General features: G+C 45.0%; 1 protein-coding gene across 12 annotated transcripts in view; it reads right to left on the reverse strand.

The window, feature by feature from the left end:
- Positions 1–1,024: 1,024 nt before the first annotated feature.
- LOC110520604 (tensin-1) overlaps positions 1,025–20,230 on the reverse strand; it is a 325,072-nt gene continuing 305,866 nt past the window's right edge. For all 12 annotated transcript variants that reach the window (XM_090230422.1, XM_090230420.1, XM_090230425.1 and 9 more), the window contains 7 exons: positions 19,741–19,836; positions 13,091–13,168; positions 12,770–12,841; positions 11,110–11,278; positions 9,380–9,448; positions 9,129–9,158; positions 1,025–4,759 (listed from right to left, as the gene is read on the reverse strand). In XM_090230422.1, the coding sequence (XP_090086548.1) occupies positions 4,618–4,759; positions 9,129–9,158; positions 9,380–9,448; positions 11,110–11,278; positions 12,770–12,841; positions 13,091–13,168; positions 19,741–19,836 (656 nt within the window). In that variant the 3' untranslated portion in view covers positions 1,025–4,617. The remainder of the gene's footprint in view (positions 4,760–9,128; positions 9,159–9,379; positions 9,449–11,109; positions 11,279–12,769; positions 12,842–13,090; positions 13,169–19,740; positions 19,837–20,230) is intronic.

A 20,230-nucleotide genomic window follows, 5' to 3' on the forward strand; every position in this document is an offset into this window, starting at 1 on the left:
CTCAACCTCTGTCAGGTTGGATGATGAGTGTCGCAGCAGTTATTTTCAGGACTCTCCAGAGATGTTCGATCGGGTTCTCCTGCATTGTCTTTCACTCCTGCATTGTCCTTGGCATTCAATCTTAGTTTCATCAGAGCAGAGAATTTTGTTATCACGGCCTAAAAGTCCTTTAGGTGCCATATGGCAAACTCCAAACGGGCTGTCATCTGCCTATTTTCCCAGGAGTGGACTTCTGTCTGGCCACTCTACCTTATGTAGACAGGTGTGTGCCTTTCCAAATAATGTCTAATCAATTGAATTTAACCCCGGTGGACTCCAATAAAGTTGTACAAACATCTCAAGGATGATCAACGGAAACAGGATGCACCTCAGCTCAATTTCGAGTCTCAAAGCAAAGGGTCTGAATACCTATCTAAATAAGATATTTCTGTTTTTTTATTTTTTATAAATTCGCCAACATTTTTTAAATCTGTTTTTTGCTTTTCATTATGAGGTATTGTATGTAGATTGATGAGCAGAAAAAAATAAGTAATACATTTTAGAATAAGGCTGTAACGTAACAGAATGTGGAGAGGAGTCTGAATAATTCCCAAATGCACTGTACTTAAAATATCAAGTGATTATTGAAGAATGCAACTTGTGGATGCCTTATGCCTCTTACCAAATCAGAAACGTGTTTGTTAACAAAGTAAATGTAATAAACAACATAGTAAACTTGTTGGTCCAGTGGATGGTCTTTGTGGCCATGACTGTCTGTGAATGTGCACAGACAGTCATTGCATTTCTCCACCCTTTTCATTTGTCTGTTTACAGGAACAATGGCGGTGTGTCCACTTTGTCCTGTATTAACTACAGATTGCTCCTTTAACCTTTAACCTAACCTTCTGCCCAGTGTGGTTTAACTTGTCTAAAGTATGGTATCTTTATAGTTGTGTTATTTTGTCAGTTTTTTTTTGGTGTTGAGTATATTATTTATATTGTAAATATTGTGTTTGTGATTGTATGTAAAACTGAATAAACAAAGTTTTCCAACAACAAAAAACACAAATTACTTTTAATATGTTTTTTTTCTTCTCAGAAACAAAAGCCATACAATAAAGCAAATGAAAATACATACACTTCTGTACAGGCATCGCAGCACATTCATGCACACATTCTAAGGCTATTTCCTCAAAGTGGCCACATGTACATCAGAAGAGACTTCTTACACGCCAAATAACGTGAGACTGACATTCAATTTGTGGTAGAGGGGGGATTGACCCGACAAGCATTTCTCACACGTTTCTCATAGAAAAATGCAGAATCAACCATGCTTTCGACACATATAGTTTTACAGTAGTGGAGACTCATCAAAAAAAATAAATACAATTTATTTAAAATGGAGGGATTCTCATTGAAGAGGAATGAACGGTTGGAACAGAATGGAACGAGTACAGACGTCATGGAAGAAGACCCAGTGGAGCATAAAAACAAAACATTAAGCGGTAACAGAAGTGGACGAGCAAATATTTAGTGTGTATTTTGACATGACAGAATGCCATATGTAAATGCTTGTTCTTTTTTTTTCACTGGAGTAGATTTGACCATCGGGGTATGACTAATCTGCTCCAAACAGAATCCAATTGAGTAAGGACATTCACAAAATCAGAATGGCTAAAAAAAGTGACATAATACTTGTCTTCCATATTCTGAAAATAATATACTCAGCCATTTGAGTTTCGCTGGTCATTGCTGAAATCACAGTTAAAACGCCAGAGTAAAAACACAATGGGTTGGTTCACCACATGAGGGCAGTAGGCCCTACATAACAACATGAATAATTGCTTAAGATTTGAATACGGTGGTGCTTCACTAAACCTGCGATGTTAGATAGAGGAAGTAGTCACGGAGAGAATATCTGGCCTCCAAACATGCAGTGAACACACAGCTACACATCGGTGCATTGATATTTCAATTGACATGTAAGTGCTTAACTCTGGCCATTCCATTTTAGGCAGGTTTATTTTTACATTTTTTTTAAAAATGTTGGCACAATTTTGCAACAAAGAACTTTGCTAGACGCTCTTTCTCCCCCATACCAAAGGATGCTTTATACAAAGACTCATAACATAAACAAAGTAATGCAGTGAATTGTTTTAAAGCAAAGCTTTAAAATACATACACTTCACACCATTTATTTTGATGTAGTTCAGTCTCATGATTTATAAATCTTAGCCAAAGTACAGAATAATATTTTTTCGACACTCAGTAATCTTTATGGTTGGACTATATATGTCAATTTATTATATGAGTTAAAAGAGTGACAGAGCAAGAAAATAAACATGTTTTATATATATATATATATCTATATATGTATATGTATATAGCTTACTTGTGGGTATGATGTGGGTGTTACACGTTTGATAGGCTGATCTGTAAAGATAGTGGACTCTCTCAATCTTTACTGGGACGGTTGCAGGGGTAGAATAATTTTAATGTTCCGAAGGAGAAGAGAGAGAGCTTGATGCTTTAGTCGTAGCAACCTGGACTCTCGTTGCCCGTCCGCTCTTCAAAAATCAGCCGTGAACTCTGACCTTCCATGATGCTTATACATGCACAGCGGAGTGGAGAGGAGTGGCACTTATGGGAACCAATCAGCCAAAACCAAATGTATCCATAGAGGGGTGCATTGCAGGCTGGTCTAGAAGGGTAACAACAGACGCCGGCTCCCAGCGTCATTACAGGGTTCTAATACCCCTGTGTAGGTGAATAGTTGGACCAAACTGGACAAGCTTCTATCTATCCTCCATCCTTCAACCATTCAAAAGAAGAGGGGAAAAGAAGGTTGGAAGTCAGAGGAGACCAATACAGATGTGTTCTGTTGTTCTGGAGAGAACAGCTGATGTGTTATGTTGTTCTGAAGAGAACAGCTGATGTGTTATGTTGTTCTGAAGAGAACAGCTGATGTGTTATGTTGTTCTGAAGAGAACAGCTGATGTGTTCTGTTGTTCAGAAGAGAACAGCTGATATGTTCGGTTGTTCTGAAGAGAACAGCTAATGTGTTATGTTGTTCTGAAGAAAACAGTGGAAGTCAGTTGTGTTCTGTTGTTCTGAAGAAAACAGTGGAAGTCAGATGTGTTTGTTTGTTCTGAAGAGAACAGTGGAAGTCAGATGTGTTCTGTTGTTCTGAAGAGAACAGTGGAAGTCAGATGTGTTCTGTTGTTCTGAAGAGAACAGTGGAAGTCAGATGTGTTCTGTTGTTCTGAAGAGAACAGTGGAAGTCAGATGTGTTCTGTTGTTCTGAAGAGAACAGTGGAAGTCAGTTGTGTTCTGTTGTTCTGAAGAAAACAGTGGAAGTCAGATGTGTTCTGTTGTTCTGAAGAGAACAGTGGAAGTCAGATGTGTTCTGTTGTTCTGAAGAGAACAGTGGAAGTCAGATGTGTTCTGTTGTTCTGAAGAGAACAGTGGAAGTCAGATGTGTTCTGTTGTTCTGAAGAGAACAGTGGAAGTCAGATGTGTTCTGTTGTTCTGAAGAGAACAGTGGAAGTCAGATGTGTTCTGTTGTTCTGAAGAGAACAGTGGAAGTCAGATGTGTTCTGTTGTTCTGAAGAGAACAGTGGAATCCAGATGTGTTCTGTTGTTCTGAAGAGAACAGTGGAAGTCGGAGGAGACCAATACAGATGATCTGAAGTCAGATGTGTTCTGTTGTTCTGAAGAGAACAGTGGAAGTCGGAGGAGACCAATACAGATGATCTGAAGTCAGATGTGTTCTGTTGTTCTGAAGAGAACAGTGGAAGTCGGAGGAGACCAATACAGATGATCTGAAGTCAGATGTTTTCTGTTGTTCTGAAGAGAACAACTGTGCTTTTTTCTTTATTTTCTTTCTCTATAGTAAGCTCTAAAAAAAAATCCAACAACATTTTTAGGCCCCAAGTCATCCAAGTCACCCACGCCCTACCAAGAGAGCACTCTGTGATATTTACATTGATTAAACTCGCCAGCATGCAAAAACGTACTTGAATACGGTTTGCGAAGAAAGCAAAGATGCAAACTTTTTAGGAATAAAATAAATACAGTATTTACTTGTATATAGAAAGAACATAAAATGTAAATGTTTTGATTAAGTAGCCATTTTTTTTTTTTTTTCACCAAATATTGTCTCAAACATACCTTCAGTGACATTGCTGCTTCTTAAAAATCTTTGGTTGAACAGTCCAAAACCCGACAGCTTCACACCCTTCTTTACATCACACAACTTTACTACTTCTTCTCTTTTTCATGCATCACATTCACTGACATCCTCACTGACATGATTTCCTCTTCCTGTTCTTGTGCTGCCCTGCTAGAGAGATCACAATGGCCTCCCATAGCCAACATTCAACAGCTTACACAGCCACACCCCACAAACTGCACTTCCTCTATCCCCCCTAGTTCGCACCACGAAGGAGTCCTTCCAAGAAGAAACACAGACACACACACACACACACACACAGGTAAAAGACGAGATCAGAAGGAAAGAGGTGAAACCTAAGATTAAACTTAGAATACAAACTAAAAAAAAGGAAATATATTCCCTCCGTAGTTAAAAAGAACAACAACCCAAAATAACTAAAAGCCAGGGGTCGCCAAAAGGTCAGCTCATCGTTTCTGCGAGCCGCTCATCACTTTGGAGACAAAGTTGACGATGGCGCTGGCGGGCTGATCGGGGTCCATCTCGGCAAAGAGGTGACTGACGTTGTCAGTTGTGCTTCCTTGCTTCCGAGCCACAAACCCAAAAAACCTGTAAGGGAAGGGAAGATGTCAATGTCGTTTATAGGCTTGTTCTAACTGGTCAAATTCATCTGAGGGAAATCATATGAATCAGAGATGAAACGTGTGTGTGTGTGTGTGTGTGTGACCAAATGGGAGGTTTGAACCATGGTTGTTTTCATGCTACAAGACTGTTTTAGCCCGCTGAGCTAAAGCATATTACTTCAGGTCTTAGGCAAGGTTAGTCATCACTTGAGCTGGTTCACCCAAACACATCCATTATCATTGATGCTTTACTGTATCCATTAAGAGATATTGTTCTGCTAAATTGTTTGTGTTCCATCTCTATAGTTCCATGGTTAGTCTCTAGGGGACGCTCCATGCCACTGTTAACGTTTGGAAATATTTAAGGCTCAATTCAATTCAAATCGGCGAAGTTCGGCTACATCTCTGACTGAGCCGACATATGCAGCGTTTACAGAGACTGTAGTTTCCGAGAACAGGTGAATATTGCCTTTAGATTTCAATCGCGCTATAGCACTGAACGTTAGGGATATGGATTGAATAGAAGCCTTTCTTCATTCTGTAACCAGGGCCTGAAACTAACTTTGAGGAATACATTCACACTATTTATTAGCATTTGGTTGGAGCATTTTTTTTTAACTTTTTTTTGCCCTGGCTGTAATGATAAATATTTCACAGTAATTATAATGATATTTTGTCTACTTGATTTACTCTTTTGCCTGTTAGACCATATGAGTTTATATAATTGAGCCCTAAGTCTCATAACGGTAAATTCATAGGCACTTTGATCCCTGAGTTTAAAACCCCAAACCATGACATGCTGTAAATTGTAAACTCTGACTGCCAACACTGGGTTTTGTTGGCTAAAGGGACACTCTTTTATCTTCAGCCCAGTCATCTCTCCATCCATCTATTCTTCCTCTCTGAATCGTTGGTGGGGAGCTTTCATCCCTTCTTCTCTCCCCTGGTTTGATGTCTGAGCTACTAAATATCTTCTTTTATTTGATTTAGGATGGAGGAGAGTACTAATTGAAATCACATGGGCCAATGTATTAGAGGCAGGTCAGGAACTGATGATAAGTCTGCCCCCCCCCCAAAGAACCATTGTGGTCAAGCTAAACAACTGATTTGAAATCAGATCTAACTAACCTTAGTTCTAACCGGTGCCGTTAGGTGTTTAACATCAAAACCATCCTTGGACCAGTTGCTGAAAGTATCAAGCTAAGTTGCTTCACTTTCTTCAGTGGTTCTGCAACTGTCAGTCAAAGTAAGGTTGGGCAATCTATAAACAGTACAGACAAAAGTACACTAGGACTACCCCCTCTCTTCTACGCTTCAGCTAATCTCTGTTATTATCTATGCATAGTCACTTTAATAACTCTACCTATATGTACATCTTACCTCAATTACCTCGACACCGGTGCCCCACACATTGACTCTGTACCGGTACCCCCTGTATATAGCCTCCACATTGACTCTGTACCGGTACCCCCTGTATATAACCTCCACATTGACTCTGTACCGGTACCCCCTGTATATAGCCTCCACATTGACTCTGTACCTGTACCCCCTGTATATAGCCTCCACATTGACTCTGTACCGGTACCCCCTGTATATAGTCTCCACATTGACTCTGTACCGGTACCCCCTGTATATAGTCTCCACATTGACTCTGTACCGGTACCCCCTGTATATAGTCTCCACATTGACTCTGTACCGGTACCCCCTGTATATAGCCTCCACATTGACTCTGTACCGGTACCCCCTGTATATAGTCTCCACATTGACTCTGTACCGGTACCCCCTGTATATAGTCTCCACATTGACTCTGTACCGGTACCCCCTGTATATAGCCTCCACATTGACTCTGTACCGGTACCCCCTGTATATAGTCTCCACATTGACTCTGTACCGGTACCCCCTGTATATAGCCTCCACATTGACTCTGTACTGGTACCCCCTGTATATAGCCTCCACATTGACTCTGTACCCGTACCCCCTGTATATAGTCTCCACATTGACTCTGTACCGGTACCCCCTATATATAGTCTCCACATTGACTCTGTACCGGTACCCCCTGTATATAGCCTCCACATTGACTCTGTACCGGTACCCCCTGTATATAGCCTCCACATTGACTCTGTACTGGTACCCCCTGTATATAGCCTCCACATTGACTCTGTACCCGTACCCCCTGTATATAGTCTCCACATTGACTCTGTACCGGTACCCCCTGTATATAGTCTCCACATTGACTCTGTACCGGTACCCCCTGTATATAGTCTCCACATTGACTCTGTACCGGTACCCCCTGTATATAGCCTCCACATTGACTCTGTACCGGTACCCCCTGTATATAGTCTCCACATTGACTCTGTACCGGTACCCCCTGTATATAGCCTCCACATTGACTCTGTACCGGTACCCCCTGTATATAGTCTCCACATTGACTCTGTACCGGTACCCCCTGTATATAGCCTCCACATTGACTCTGTACCTGTACCCCCTGTATATAGCCTCCACATTGACTCTGTACCTGTACCCCCTGTATATAGCCTCCACATTGACTCTGTACCCGTACCCCCTGTATATAGTCTCCACATTGACTCTGTACCTGTACTCCCTGTATATAGCCTCCACATTGACTCTGTACCTGTACTCCCTGTATATAGCCTCCACATTGACTCTGTACCGGTACCCCCTGTATATAGTCTCCACATTGACTCTGTACCGGTACCCCCTGTATATAGCCTCCACATTGACTCTGTACCGGTACCCCCTGTATATAGCCTCCACATTGACTCTGTACCGGTACCCCCTGTATATAACCTGCACATTGACTCTGTACCGGTACCCCCTGTATATAGCCTCCACATTGACTCTGTACCGGTACCCCCTGTATATAACCTGCACATTGACTCTGTACCGGTACCCCCTGTATATAGCCTCCACATTGACTCTGTACCGGTACCCCCTGTATATAGCCTCCACATTGACTCTGTACCGGTACCCCCTGTATATAGTCTCCACATTGACTCTGTACCGGTACCCCCTGTATATAGCCTCCACATTGACTCTGTACCGGTACCCCCCTGTATATTGCCTCCACATTGACTCTGTACCGGTACCCCCTGTATATAGTCTCCACATTGACTCTGTACCGGTACCCCCTGTATATAGCCTCCACATTGACTCTGTACCGGTACCCCCTGTATATAGCCTCCACATTGACTCTGTACCGGTACCCCCTGTATATAACCTGCACATTGACTCTGTACCGGTACCCCCTGTATATAGCCTCCACATTGACTCTGTACCGGTACCCCCTGTATATAACCTGCACATTGACTCTGTACCGGTACCCCCTGTATATAGCCTCCACATTGACTCTGTACCGGTACCCCCTGTATATAGCCTCCACATTGACTCTGTACCGGTACCCCCTGTATATAGCCTCCACATTGACTCTGTACCGGTACCCCCTGTATATAGCCTCCACATTGACTCTGTACCGGTACCCCCTGTATATAGCCTCCACATTGACTCTGTACCGGTACCCCCTGTATATAGCCTCCACATTGACTCTGTACCGGTACCCCCTGTATATAGCCTCCACATTGACTCTGTACCTGTACCCCCTGTATATAGCCTCCACATTGACTCTGTACCTGTACCCCCTGTATATAGCCTCCACATTGACTCTGTACCTGTACCCCCTGTATATAGCCTCCACATTGACTCTGTACCGGTACCCCCTGTATATAGCCTCCACATTGACTCTGTACCTGTACCCCCTGTATATAGCCTCCACATTGACTCTGTACCTGTACCCCCTGTATATAGCCTCCACATTGACTCTGTACCTGTACCTCCTGTATATAGCCTCCACATTGACTCTGTACCGGTACCCCCTGTATATAGCCTCCACATTGACTCTGTACCGGTACCCCCTGTATATAGCCTCCACATTGACTCTGTACCGGTACCCCCTGTATATAGCCTCCACATTGACTCTGTACCGGTACCCCCTGTATATAGCCTCCACATTGACTCTGTACCGGTACCCCCTGTATATAGCCTCCACATTGACTCTGTACCGGTACCCCCTGTATATAGCCTCCACACTGACTCTGTACCTGTACCCCCTGTATATAGCCTCCACATTGACTCTGTACCGGTACCCCCTGTATATAGCCTCGCTATTTTTATTTTACTGCTGCTCTTGAATTATTTGTTACTTTTACTTTTTTTGCACTGTTGGTTAAGGGCTTGTAAGTAAGCATTTCACTGTAAGGTCTTCACCGGTTGTATTCGGCGCATGTGACAAATAAAATTTGATTTGATTTGGTACTCAAATGCATATACTGTATACTTACTTGGCTGTGCCCCCATCAGGTTTATTCCACCTATAGAGAGATAAATAAACAGTATTATATCATGTAACATTATGTATGATACATTCAGGTCATAGGCCCCATTCATTTCAAACAGCAAAGATTACTGCCTTTCGTTTACTGTCCTCGAAAGTGTGTGTGTGTGTGTGTGTGTGTGTGTGTGTGTGTGTGTGTGTGTGTGTGTGTGTATATGTATGTATGTGTGTGTGTTGTAGCTCAGTGTGGACACTCACCTTCTCTCCTGAGGGTCGACATCACAAAACGTGACAGTGTTGATAGGGTAGTGGCGCCGGAAGAAACGCCTGTTAGGTAAAAACAAGGTTTAGCACACTGCACTATAGCAACTCATAGACTACTACAGTACAGCGCACGTTGGATTGAAAAGAGCCCTCAGTCAGAGTGAGCCGTTTGAAATATTGTCATTATGGTTCAAATATTGTTGATCAGTTTTAAAAATGCAATATACAGTCTTGTAGAGTGAACTCTCATCGCAATGAAAAAAGTAACGCTGCCTATACTTTTCATGGGTAAACTGTCCCTTAAAAAGGTGGGTAAACTGTCCCTTAAAAAGGTGAGTAAACTGTCCCTTAAAAAAGGTGGGTAAACTGTCCCTTTAAAAAAGGTGGGTAAACTGTCCCTTGAAAAAAGGTGAGTAAACTGTCCCTTGAAAAAAGGTGGGTAAACTGTCCCTTGAAAAAAGGTGAGTAAACTGTCCCTTGAAAAAAGGTGGGTAAACTGTCCCTTGAAAAAAGGTGAGTAAACTGTCCCTTAAAAAGGTGGGTAAACTGTCCCTTAAAAAGGTGAGTAAACTGTCCCTTAAAAAGGTGAGTACACTGTCCCTTAAAAAGGTGTGCAAACTGTCCCTTAAAAAGGTGAGTGAAATGTATTTACTTGTGTCTCCCCTACACTATAACCCTACACTCTACATCCCTACTCCACCCCTACTCCACCCCTACTCCACTATACCCCTAATCCACTACTCCACCCCTACTCCACTATAACCCTACACTCTACACCCCTACTCCACCCCTACTCCACTATACCCCTAATTCACTACTCCAGCCCTACTTCACTATAACCCTACACTCTACACCCCTACTCCACCCCTACTCCACCCCTACTCCACTATACCCCTAATCCACTACTCCACCCCTACTCCACTATAACCCTACACTCTACACCCCTACTCCACCCCTACTCCACTATACCCCTAATTCACTACTCCAGCCCTACTCCACTATAACCCTACACTCTACACCCCTACTCCACCCCTACTCCACTATACCCCTAATTCACTACTCCAGCCCTACTTCACTATAACCCTACACTCTACACCCCTACTCCACCCCTACTCCACCCCTACTCCACTATACCCATAATCCACTACTCCGCCACCACTCCAATATAACCCTAATCCAGTACTCCACCACTACACCCCTACTCCACCACTCCACCCCTACTCCACTACTATACCACTACTCCACTACTACACCTCTACTCCACAACTACACCTCTACTCCACCCCTACTCCAGTACTCATTCACTACCCCTACACCCCTACTATATCCCTACTCCACCACTCCACCCCTACTACACCACTACTTCACCCCTTCACCCCTACTCCACTATGTCACTACTCCACCACTACACCCCACACCCCTACTCCACTATTCCACTACTCCACCCCTACTTCACTACTCCACCACTACACCCCTACACCCCTACTCCACTACTCCACCACTCCACCCCTACTCTACCAGACCCTTATCCCACTACTCCACCCTACTCCACTACATCCCTACTTCACTTCTCCACCACAACACCCCTACTCCATTACTCCACCCATACTCTCCTACTCCACTACTCAACTACACGCATAATCCACCACTACACCCCTACTCCACCACTACACCACTACTCCATTATAATCGCTTGTTTGTCCTACTCCCTACTCCCTACTCACTTCCTCTGGTTATCCGTCAGGGTGATGCCTTGGGGCGACACCTTGAAGTGCACAACGGTGGCGGTGGGTGGGGACGCGGCGGCCATCGTCTCCGAGATCGCCTTGGCGATGGCCTGAGGTCCCGTCAGAGACTCCATGTCCACCGAGTTGATGTACAGCACATTGCATGCTGGGGAAAAAAAGAGTGAGGTGTAGCTAATCAGCACAGTGCATTTCACACTGGAAAGAGGAGAGAGGTCAAAAAGGAGAGAGATGATGTCATGGGCTTTTCAATACTACAACATGTATTGGTTTGGTTGTAGTGCTTTCTGTTGTGACGTGACATGACCAACAGTTTACATTCGTTTAATTTATAGGATGTATTATGCATGCTTAAGATCAGAGTAACATGGAGTAATCTATTACAAAATGCTATTTGTCGCACACTGACTGGACAAAACATTAAGAACACCTTTCTAATATTGAGCTGCACCCCCTTTTGCCCCTCAGAACAGCCTCAATTTGTCGGGGCGCATGGACTCTACAAGGTGTCGAAAACGTTCCACAGAGATATTGGCCCATGTTGACTCCAATGATTCCTACAGTTGTGTCAAATTGGCTAGATGTCCTTTTGGTGGTGGAGCATTCTTGATACACACTGGAAACTGTTGAGCGTGAAAACCTGAGCAACGTTGCAGTTCTTCACACACTGAAACCGGTGCCTGGCACCTACTACCAAACCCGTTCGAAGGCACTTAAATCATCACCCTCTGAATGGCACACATACACAATCCATGTCTCAATTGTCTGAAGGCTTAAAACTACTTATTTAACATTCTACAATGATTGAATTGGTGTAACAAGTGACCTCAATAAAGGATCATAGCTTTCCCTGGATTCACCTGGTCAGTCTGTCACGGAAAGAGCAGGTGTTCCTAATGTTTTGAGACCTGAATATATACTATGTAACACAACAGTTTATAGCTTTGCAAATCATTGACAAGTAAAATGCTGAATGCAAATACAGTACATTCTTGACAGTTTCCAATGCTGTTAAGGGAATTAATTTCATACATATCACAATTGATATTAGTAGGTTTAAAGTTCTGCGTTTCTGCACACATAAAAAAAAAAAAAAAAAGGGGCCATCTGCATTTTCATGCAAGAGAATTTCAAAGACGGTACACGCTTTCTGGGACAAGGCTGCACGGGAGAAAAGACTGTCAGGGGTCAAAACCATTCAGTCATTGGACAGAAATCATTTCAGGCACTGTTAGCGTTGTTGTCGTTTATTAGATGTAGGATGAGACAAACACACACACACACACACACACACACACACACACACACACACACACACACACACACACACACACACACACACACACACACACAGAGACTTCTGAGGCAGACATCAGAGATATGGGTCAGAATGTAGCAGTCAGGAACCAACAGTCCCATAACAGGAAGGACACATGATTTACCACGGGAGTCAGCAGGGACGCTCTGCCCTATCGTGACACGGAGGTGACATCACCAGTGTGGGGACAACAGTGGAACGGTATAGAGAGTAAGTCACAAAAAGCTAACAAACTAACAACAAAATAAGATGACTTTTCCATTACATAGAAATGTGCTCAACCAGACCCAATAGTCAACACAATGGTATGCAGCTTCTAACCTGCTCCATGTTTCAGGAGGTAGTCAGCCTGGTTGGTTGGCGTGGCGATATCTGGGACATCCTGGTGGAGATCTGAAACACAGCAGGAGACGGTTCAGAAATTCCCCACAGCACATTGTACATATCCATTTAAAATGACACAAACACGCATTTACACATACACAGGCACATAGACAGACAGACAGAGACACAGGCACATAGACAGACAGACAGACAGAGACACAGGCACATAGACAGACAGACAGACAGACAGACAGACAGACAGACAGACAGACAGACAGACAGACAGACAGACAGACAGAGACACACTCCTGACCTCACCTCTGGTAGGGATGACCAGTTTACAGGGCAGGGCCTGTGGAGTCATGGCGTGCTGGTACACCAGAGCTGACAGACAACCTACACACACACACACACACACAAAAAAAGAGAGATTAGTATTAGTTGTGCCAACAGGACAACAATTCTTTAAAGATTACATATCTTCATCAAGACATGTAGATCACACACCCTGGAACCACACCCCATACCATACCCACACTCACCCCATACCATACCCACACTCGCCCCATATCCTACCCACACTCACCCCATTCCATACCTACACTCACCCCATACCATAACCACACTCACCCCATACCATACCCACACTCCCCCATACCATACCATACCCACCCCATACCATACCCGCACTCACCCCATACCATACCCGCACTCACCCCATACCATACCTACACTCACCCCATACCATACCTACACTCACCCCATACCATACCCACACACACCCGATCCCATACCATACCTACACTCACCCCATACCATACCCATACTCGCCCCATACCATACCTACACTCACCCCATACCATACCATACAATACCCACCCCATACCATACCCACACTCACCCCATACCATACCATACCCACACTCACCCCATACCATACCCACACTCACCCCATACCATACCCACACTCACCCCATACCATACCCACACTCACCCCATACCATACCTACACTCACCCCATACCATACCCACACTCACCCCATAACATACCTACACTCACCCCATACCATACCCACACGCACCCCATAACATACCCACACTCACCCCATACCATACCCACACTCACCCGATACCATATCCACACTCACCCAATACCATACCCACACCATACCATACCCACACTCCCCCCATACCATACCCACCCCATACCATACCCACACTCACCCCATACCATACCCACCCCATACCATACCTACACTCACCCCATACCCACCCCATACCATACCCATACTCATCCCATACCATACCCACACTCCCCCCATACCATACCCATACCCACCCCATACCATACCCACCCCATACCCACACTCCCCCCATACCATACCCACCCCATAGCATACCCATACTCACCCCATACCATACCCACACTCACCCCATACCATACCCACACTCACCCCATACCATACCCACACTCACCCCATACCATACCCACACTCACTACACACCATACCCACACTCACCCCATACCATACCTACACTCAACCCATACCATACCCACACTCACCCGATACCATATCCACACTCACCCCATACCATACACCCACTCACCCCATACCATACCCACACTCACCCCATGCCATACCTACACTCAACCCATGCCTACACTCACCCCATACCATACCATACCCACCCCATACCATACCCATACCATACCCACACTCACCCCATACCATACACCCACTCACCCCATACCATACCCACACTCACCCCATGCCATACCTACACTCACCCCATACCATACCCACACTCACCCCATGCCATACCCACACTCACCCGATACCATATCCACACTCACCCCATACCATACACCCACTCACCCCATACCATACCCACACTCACCCCATGCCATACCTACACTCAACCCATGCCTACACTCACCCCATACCATACCATACCCACCCCATACCATACCCATACCATACCCACACTCACCCCATACCATACACCCACTCACCCCATAACATACCTACACTCACCCCATACCATACCCACACGCACCCCATAACATACCCACACTCACCCCATACCATACCCACACTCACCCGATACCATATCCACACTCACCCAATACCATACCCACACCATACCATACCCACACTCCCCCCATACCATACCCACCCCATACCATACCCACACTCACCCCATACCATACCCACCCCATACCATACCTACACTCACCCCATACCCACCCCATACCATACCCATACTCATCCCATACCATACCCACACTCCCCCCATACCATACCCATACCCACCCCATACCATACCCACCCCATACCCACACTCCCCCCATACCATACCCACCCCATAGCATACCCATACTCACCCCATACCATACCCACACTCACCCCATACCATACCCACACTCACCCCATACCATACCCACACTCACCCCATACCATACCCACACTCACTACACACCATACCCACACTCACCCCATACCATACCTACACTCAACCCATACCATACCCACACTCACCCGATACCATATCCACACTCACCCCATACCATACACCCACTCACCCCATACCATACCCACACTCACCCCATGCCATACCTACACTCAACCCATGCCTACACTCACCCCATACCATACCATACCCACCCCATACCATACCCATACCATACCCACACTCACCCCATACCATACACCCACTCACCCCATACCATACCCACACTCACCCCATGCCATACCTACACTCACCCCATACCATACCCACACTCACCCCATGCCATACCTACACTCAACCCATGCCTACACTCACCCCATACCATACCCACCCCATACCATACCCACACTCACCCCATACCATACCTACACTCACCCCATACCATACCCACACTCACCCCATGCCAGTCCCACCCCATACCATACCCATACCCACCCCATACCATACCCACACTCACCCCATACCATACACCCACTCACCCCATACCATACCCACACTCACCCCATGCCATACCTACACTCAACCCATGCCTACACTCACCCCATACCATACCCACCCCATACCATACCCATACCCACCCCATACCATACCCACACTCACTCCATACCATACACCCACTCACCCCATACCATACCCACACTCACCCCATGCCATACCTACACTCAACCCATGCCTACACTCACCCCATACCATACCCACCCCATACCATACCCACACTCCCCCCATACCATACCCACACTCACCCCATACCATACCCACACTCCCCCATACCATACCCACCCCATACCATACCCACACTCCCCCCATACCATACCCACCCCATACCCACACTCCCCCCATTCCATACCCACACTCCCCCCATATCATACCCACCCCATACCATACCCACATTCACCCCATACCATACCCACACTCAACCCATACCATACCCACACTCACCCCATACCATACCATACCCACACTCACCCCATACCATACCATACCCACACTCACCCCATACCATACCCACACTCACCCCATACCATACCTACACCCACCCCATACCATACCCACCCCATACCATACCTACACTCACCCCATACCCACCCCATACTATACCCATACTCACCCCATACCATACCCATACTCACCCCATACCATACCCACCCCATACCATACCCATACCCACCCCATACCATACCCACACTCCCCCCATACCATACCCACCTCACACCATACCCATACTCACACCATACCATACCCACACTCCCCCCATACCATACCCATACTTCCCCCATACCATACCCACACTTACCCCATACCATACCCACACTCACCCCATACCATACCCACCACATACCATACCCACACTCACGCCATACCATACCCACACTCACCCCATACCATACCCTATACCCACCCTGAATAGGGGCGGCAGGTAGTCTAGTGGTTAGAGCGTTGGGCCAGAAAGGTTGCTGGATCGAATCCCCGAGCTGACACCCTATACACGCACCCTATACACACACACACACACACACACACACTTCTGGACAGACCCAATAACACTTCCAAACACCCCATACACCCACACTCAAATCAAATCAAATTGTATTGGTCATATTCAGCAGATGTTATTGTGGGTGTGTTTGTGTTTTCACACACCCAGCGACTCAATTCAACTTCCGTCCCTCCCTTTAGAACACAATTCAATGAATATAGTCTAGGGGATAAGGATTCTCCAATAAGCTGGTTCAGGGGTGTGACTGGTTCAGTCATCTCTAACTGTGTGCCTGGGTCAGTAGCCATCTCCCTGTGTTTCCCAGTAAGAGGAGTCTGACACGCACATATGGTGCCTTCAGAAAGGATTCACACCCCTTGACTTTTTCCAGATCTTGTTGTGTTAACAGCCTGAATTTATAATGGCAAAAATTAAGATGTTTTAATGTTTTTACAAATGATAAAAAACAATGAAAAGCTGAAATGTGTTAACATAATACGTATGTCATGTACTGTCATGTTGTCTTGTCTCTGTCCTTTCCCTTCACCCTGTCTCCCTCTGCTGGTCGTGTTAGGTTACCTTTTCTCCCCCGCTTTCCCCCAGCTGTCCCTTGTCTCCTCTAACTACCCATTCACCCCGTTCCCCACCTGTTCCCTTTTTCCCTCTGATTAGGTCCCAATATCTCTCTCTGTTTCTGCTCCTGTCCTTGTCGGATTCTTGTTTGTTTGTGTTTCATGCCTGAGCCAGACTATCGTCATGTTTGCTGTAACCTTGTCCTGTCCTGTCGGAATCTGCCGGTCTATCTGAGCCTACCTATGTTTGGTCATTAAAGAAGCTCTGTTTAAGTTAGTTCGCTTTTGGGTCCTCATTCACTCACCATAACAACGTATTTAACCCATTTGCTATGACAAGCTTGTCATCGGGGCGGCAGGGTAGCCTAGTGGTTAGAGCGTTGGACTAGTAACCGGAAGGTCTCAAATTCAAATCCCCAAGCTGACAAGGTACAAATCTAACCCACTGTTCCTAAGCAGTCATTGAAAATAAGAATTTTTTCTTAACTGACTTGCCTGGTTAAATAAAGGTAAAAACAAATAAAAATAAAACAAATCAGCAAGGACTTGGGAGTTGTCTAGGATAAAAATTTATGGAATAGAGCTAAGCAAAATCCTAGAGGAAAACATGGTCTGCTTTCCAACAGACACTAGGAGATTAATTCACCTTTCAGCAGGACAATAACGTAAAACGCAAGGAGTTGCTTACCAAGACGACATTGAATGTTCCTGAGTGGCCTAATTACAGTTTTGACTTAAATTGGCATTAAAATCTATGGCAAGACTTGAAAATGGTGGTGCCTCCCGAGTGGCGCAGCATTCTAAAAGGTGCCCGGAGTCGCTAGACCATGATGGGACAAGGACGTCCCAGCCGGCCAAACCCTCCCCTAACCCGGATGACGCTCGGCCAATCCTGTGCCCGCTCATGGGTCTCCCGGACGCGGCTGACTGTGACACAGCCTGGGATCAAACCCGGGTCCGTACGGTAGATACAACGATGGGACAAGACTGGAACTACCAATTGGACCCCAAAAAGGGGTAAAAAGTTGTACAAAAGTATTATAATAATACGAAAATTACAATTATTATTATTATTATTATTTTTTTTTTAAATGGCCGTCTAGCAATGATCAACAACCAACTTGACAGAGCTTGAAGAGTTAAAAAAATATATTAATGGGCAAATATTGTACAATCCAGGTGTGCAAAGCTCTTAGAGACTTACCCAGAAAGACTCACAGCTGTAATCTCTGCCAAAGGTAGTTTTAACATGTATTGACTCAGGTGGTTGAATACTTACATAAATCAAGATATATTAGTCTTTTATTTTTCAGTAATCACCCCCCCCCCCCCCCCCCCCACACACACACAACAAAAAAAATAATATATATATTTTACGTTGATATGACAGAGTATTTTGCCTAGATAAAAATCAAATGTAATCCATTTTTATCCCAATTTGTAACTCAACAAAATGTGGAAAAAGTCAAGGGGTGTGAATACATATTTCATATCGAGATTTGACACTTGGACCGACTTGAGGAAAAAAGGGCTGCAAAAACGACCTTCCTTTAACAACAGCTAAGTTGTGGAAGGGAAGGGAGCTAGCTACCGGACCAGGGTTCAAATACAAATATCATTTATAACTACTTTAAAGCCAATCTGGCATTCCAGGCAGGAAAAATGCAAATGCAAAAGTATTTGAAATGTTTCAAATAGTATTTGAAACCAGGTCTGGAGCGAGGTAGGCTAAAGCCAGACTCCCACGCACCTTCTCAGAATTGGCTCATGTAGCTTTAATGAAGCTGACGTAAGACACAGCCCTCTGGAAACATGCTATTTTTGATCACACTTTGGCACAAGGAGGAACTTTTGCTTATTAAACACCTACACGTGCATGCACACACACTACTCGTCTCACACACACACACACACACACACACACTACTCGTCTCACACACACACACACACTACTCGTCTCACACACACACACAGACACCAACGCACGTAAGGCGGTCTATGGATGAAATTAGAGAGGAGAGCATTTGAACCATACTAAATTATTTTGACTGATCCCATCCTATAATTAGGATTAAACATCATGGGATGGGAGAACGTCGGGACAGGGAGAGCACTGAGAGGAGATCAGAGTCATCAGACCAATACAGCCAAGAGTAAGTCACCACAACCACATCATGAAACTCATGTCTGGAATTGAGTCTTCCCCTGGTTACCGTATCTTAGAAACATGCCATGTTGTTGTCGGAAGGACCGGTCCTATTCTATCGTCTCTAAAGTCTTCTTCAATCCACCCATCCTCTCCCCACTTCCCTCTCAAAACGTCAGAGGGACGATCTCATCCTTCAATGCTCTCCTTGCCTCCCCTGGTGTGCGTGTGCATATGTGTGTAGGGGTTAAATGTGACTCACCAAAGTAAGGTTCGTTGGGACATCCTTTCAGTTTCACTCCCTTAGGACTCGTCTCAATCAGGAAGTGCCTCACCAACTCGTTAGTGATGTCACCAGCTACAGGACAAACAACACAGTGGTGAACAACACCGCAGAGAGACCGTTTTTAGTTGTATGTAGACATCACCTCATATGGGGAAGTATTATATAGTGCAGTTATTATATTGGTAATGATTTATTTCTTTAACCAACAACAGACCAAACACTAAAATATCATGTTTAACGTTCTAGGATGATCTTAGTGGCTATTTAAAACTGTTCTTTTGGCAGATAAATAAAATGTGTTTACACAGAACATTCTCACCCTTCGTGTTTGTGTGTGTGTGTGTGTGTGTGTGTGTGTGTGTGTGTGTGTGTATGTGTGTATGTGTGTGTGTGTGTGTGTGTATGTGTGTGTATAGGACACACACACACCTAGCCCTTCTCTCTAGGATGGTTCTCCACCATCAGT

The sequence above is a fragment of the Oncorhynchus mykiss genome, chromosome 3, assembly GCF_057628025.1.
Source record: "Oncorhynchus mykiss isolate SJ-2025 chromosome 3, ASM5762802v1, whole genome shotgun sequence".
Taxonomy (NCBI): domain Eukaryota; kingdom Metazoa; phylum Chordata; class Actinopteri; order Salmoniformes; family Salmonidae; genus Oncorhynchus; species Oncorhynchus mykiss.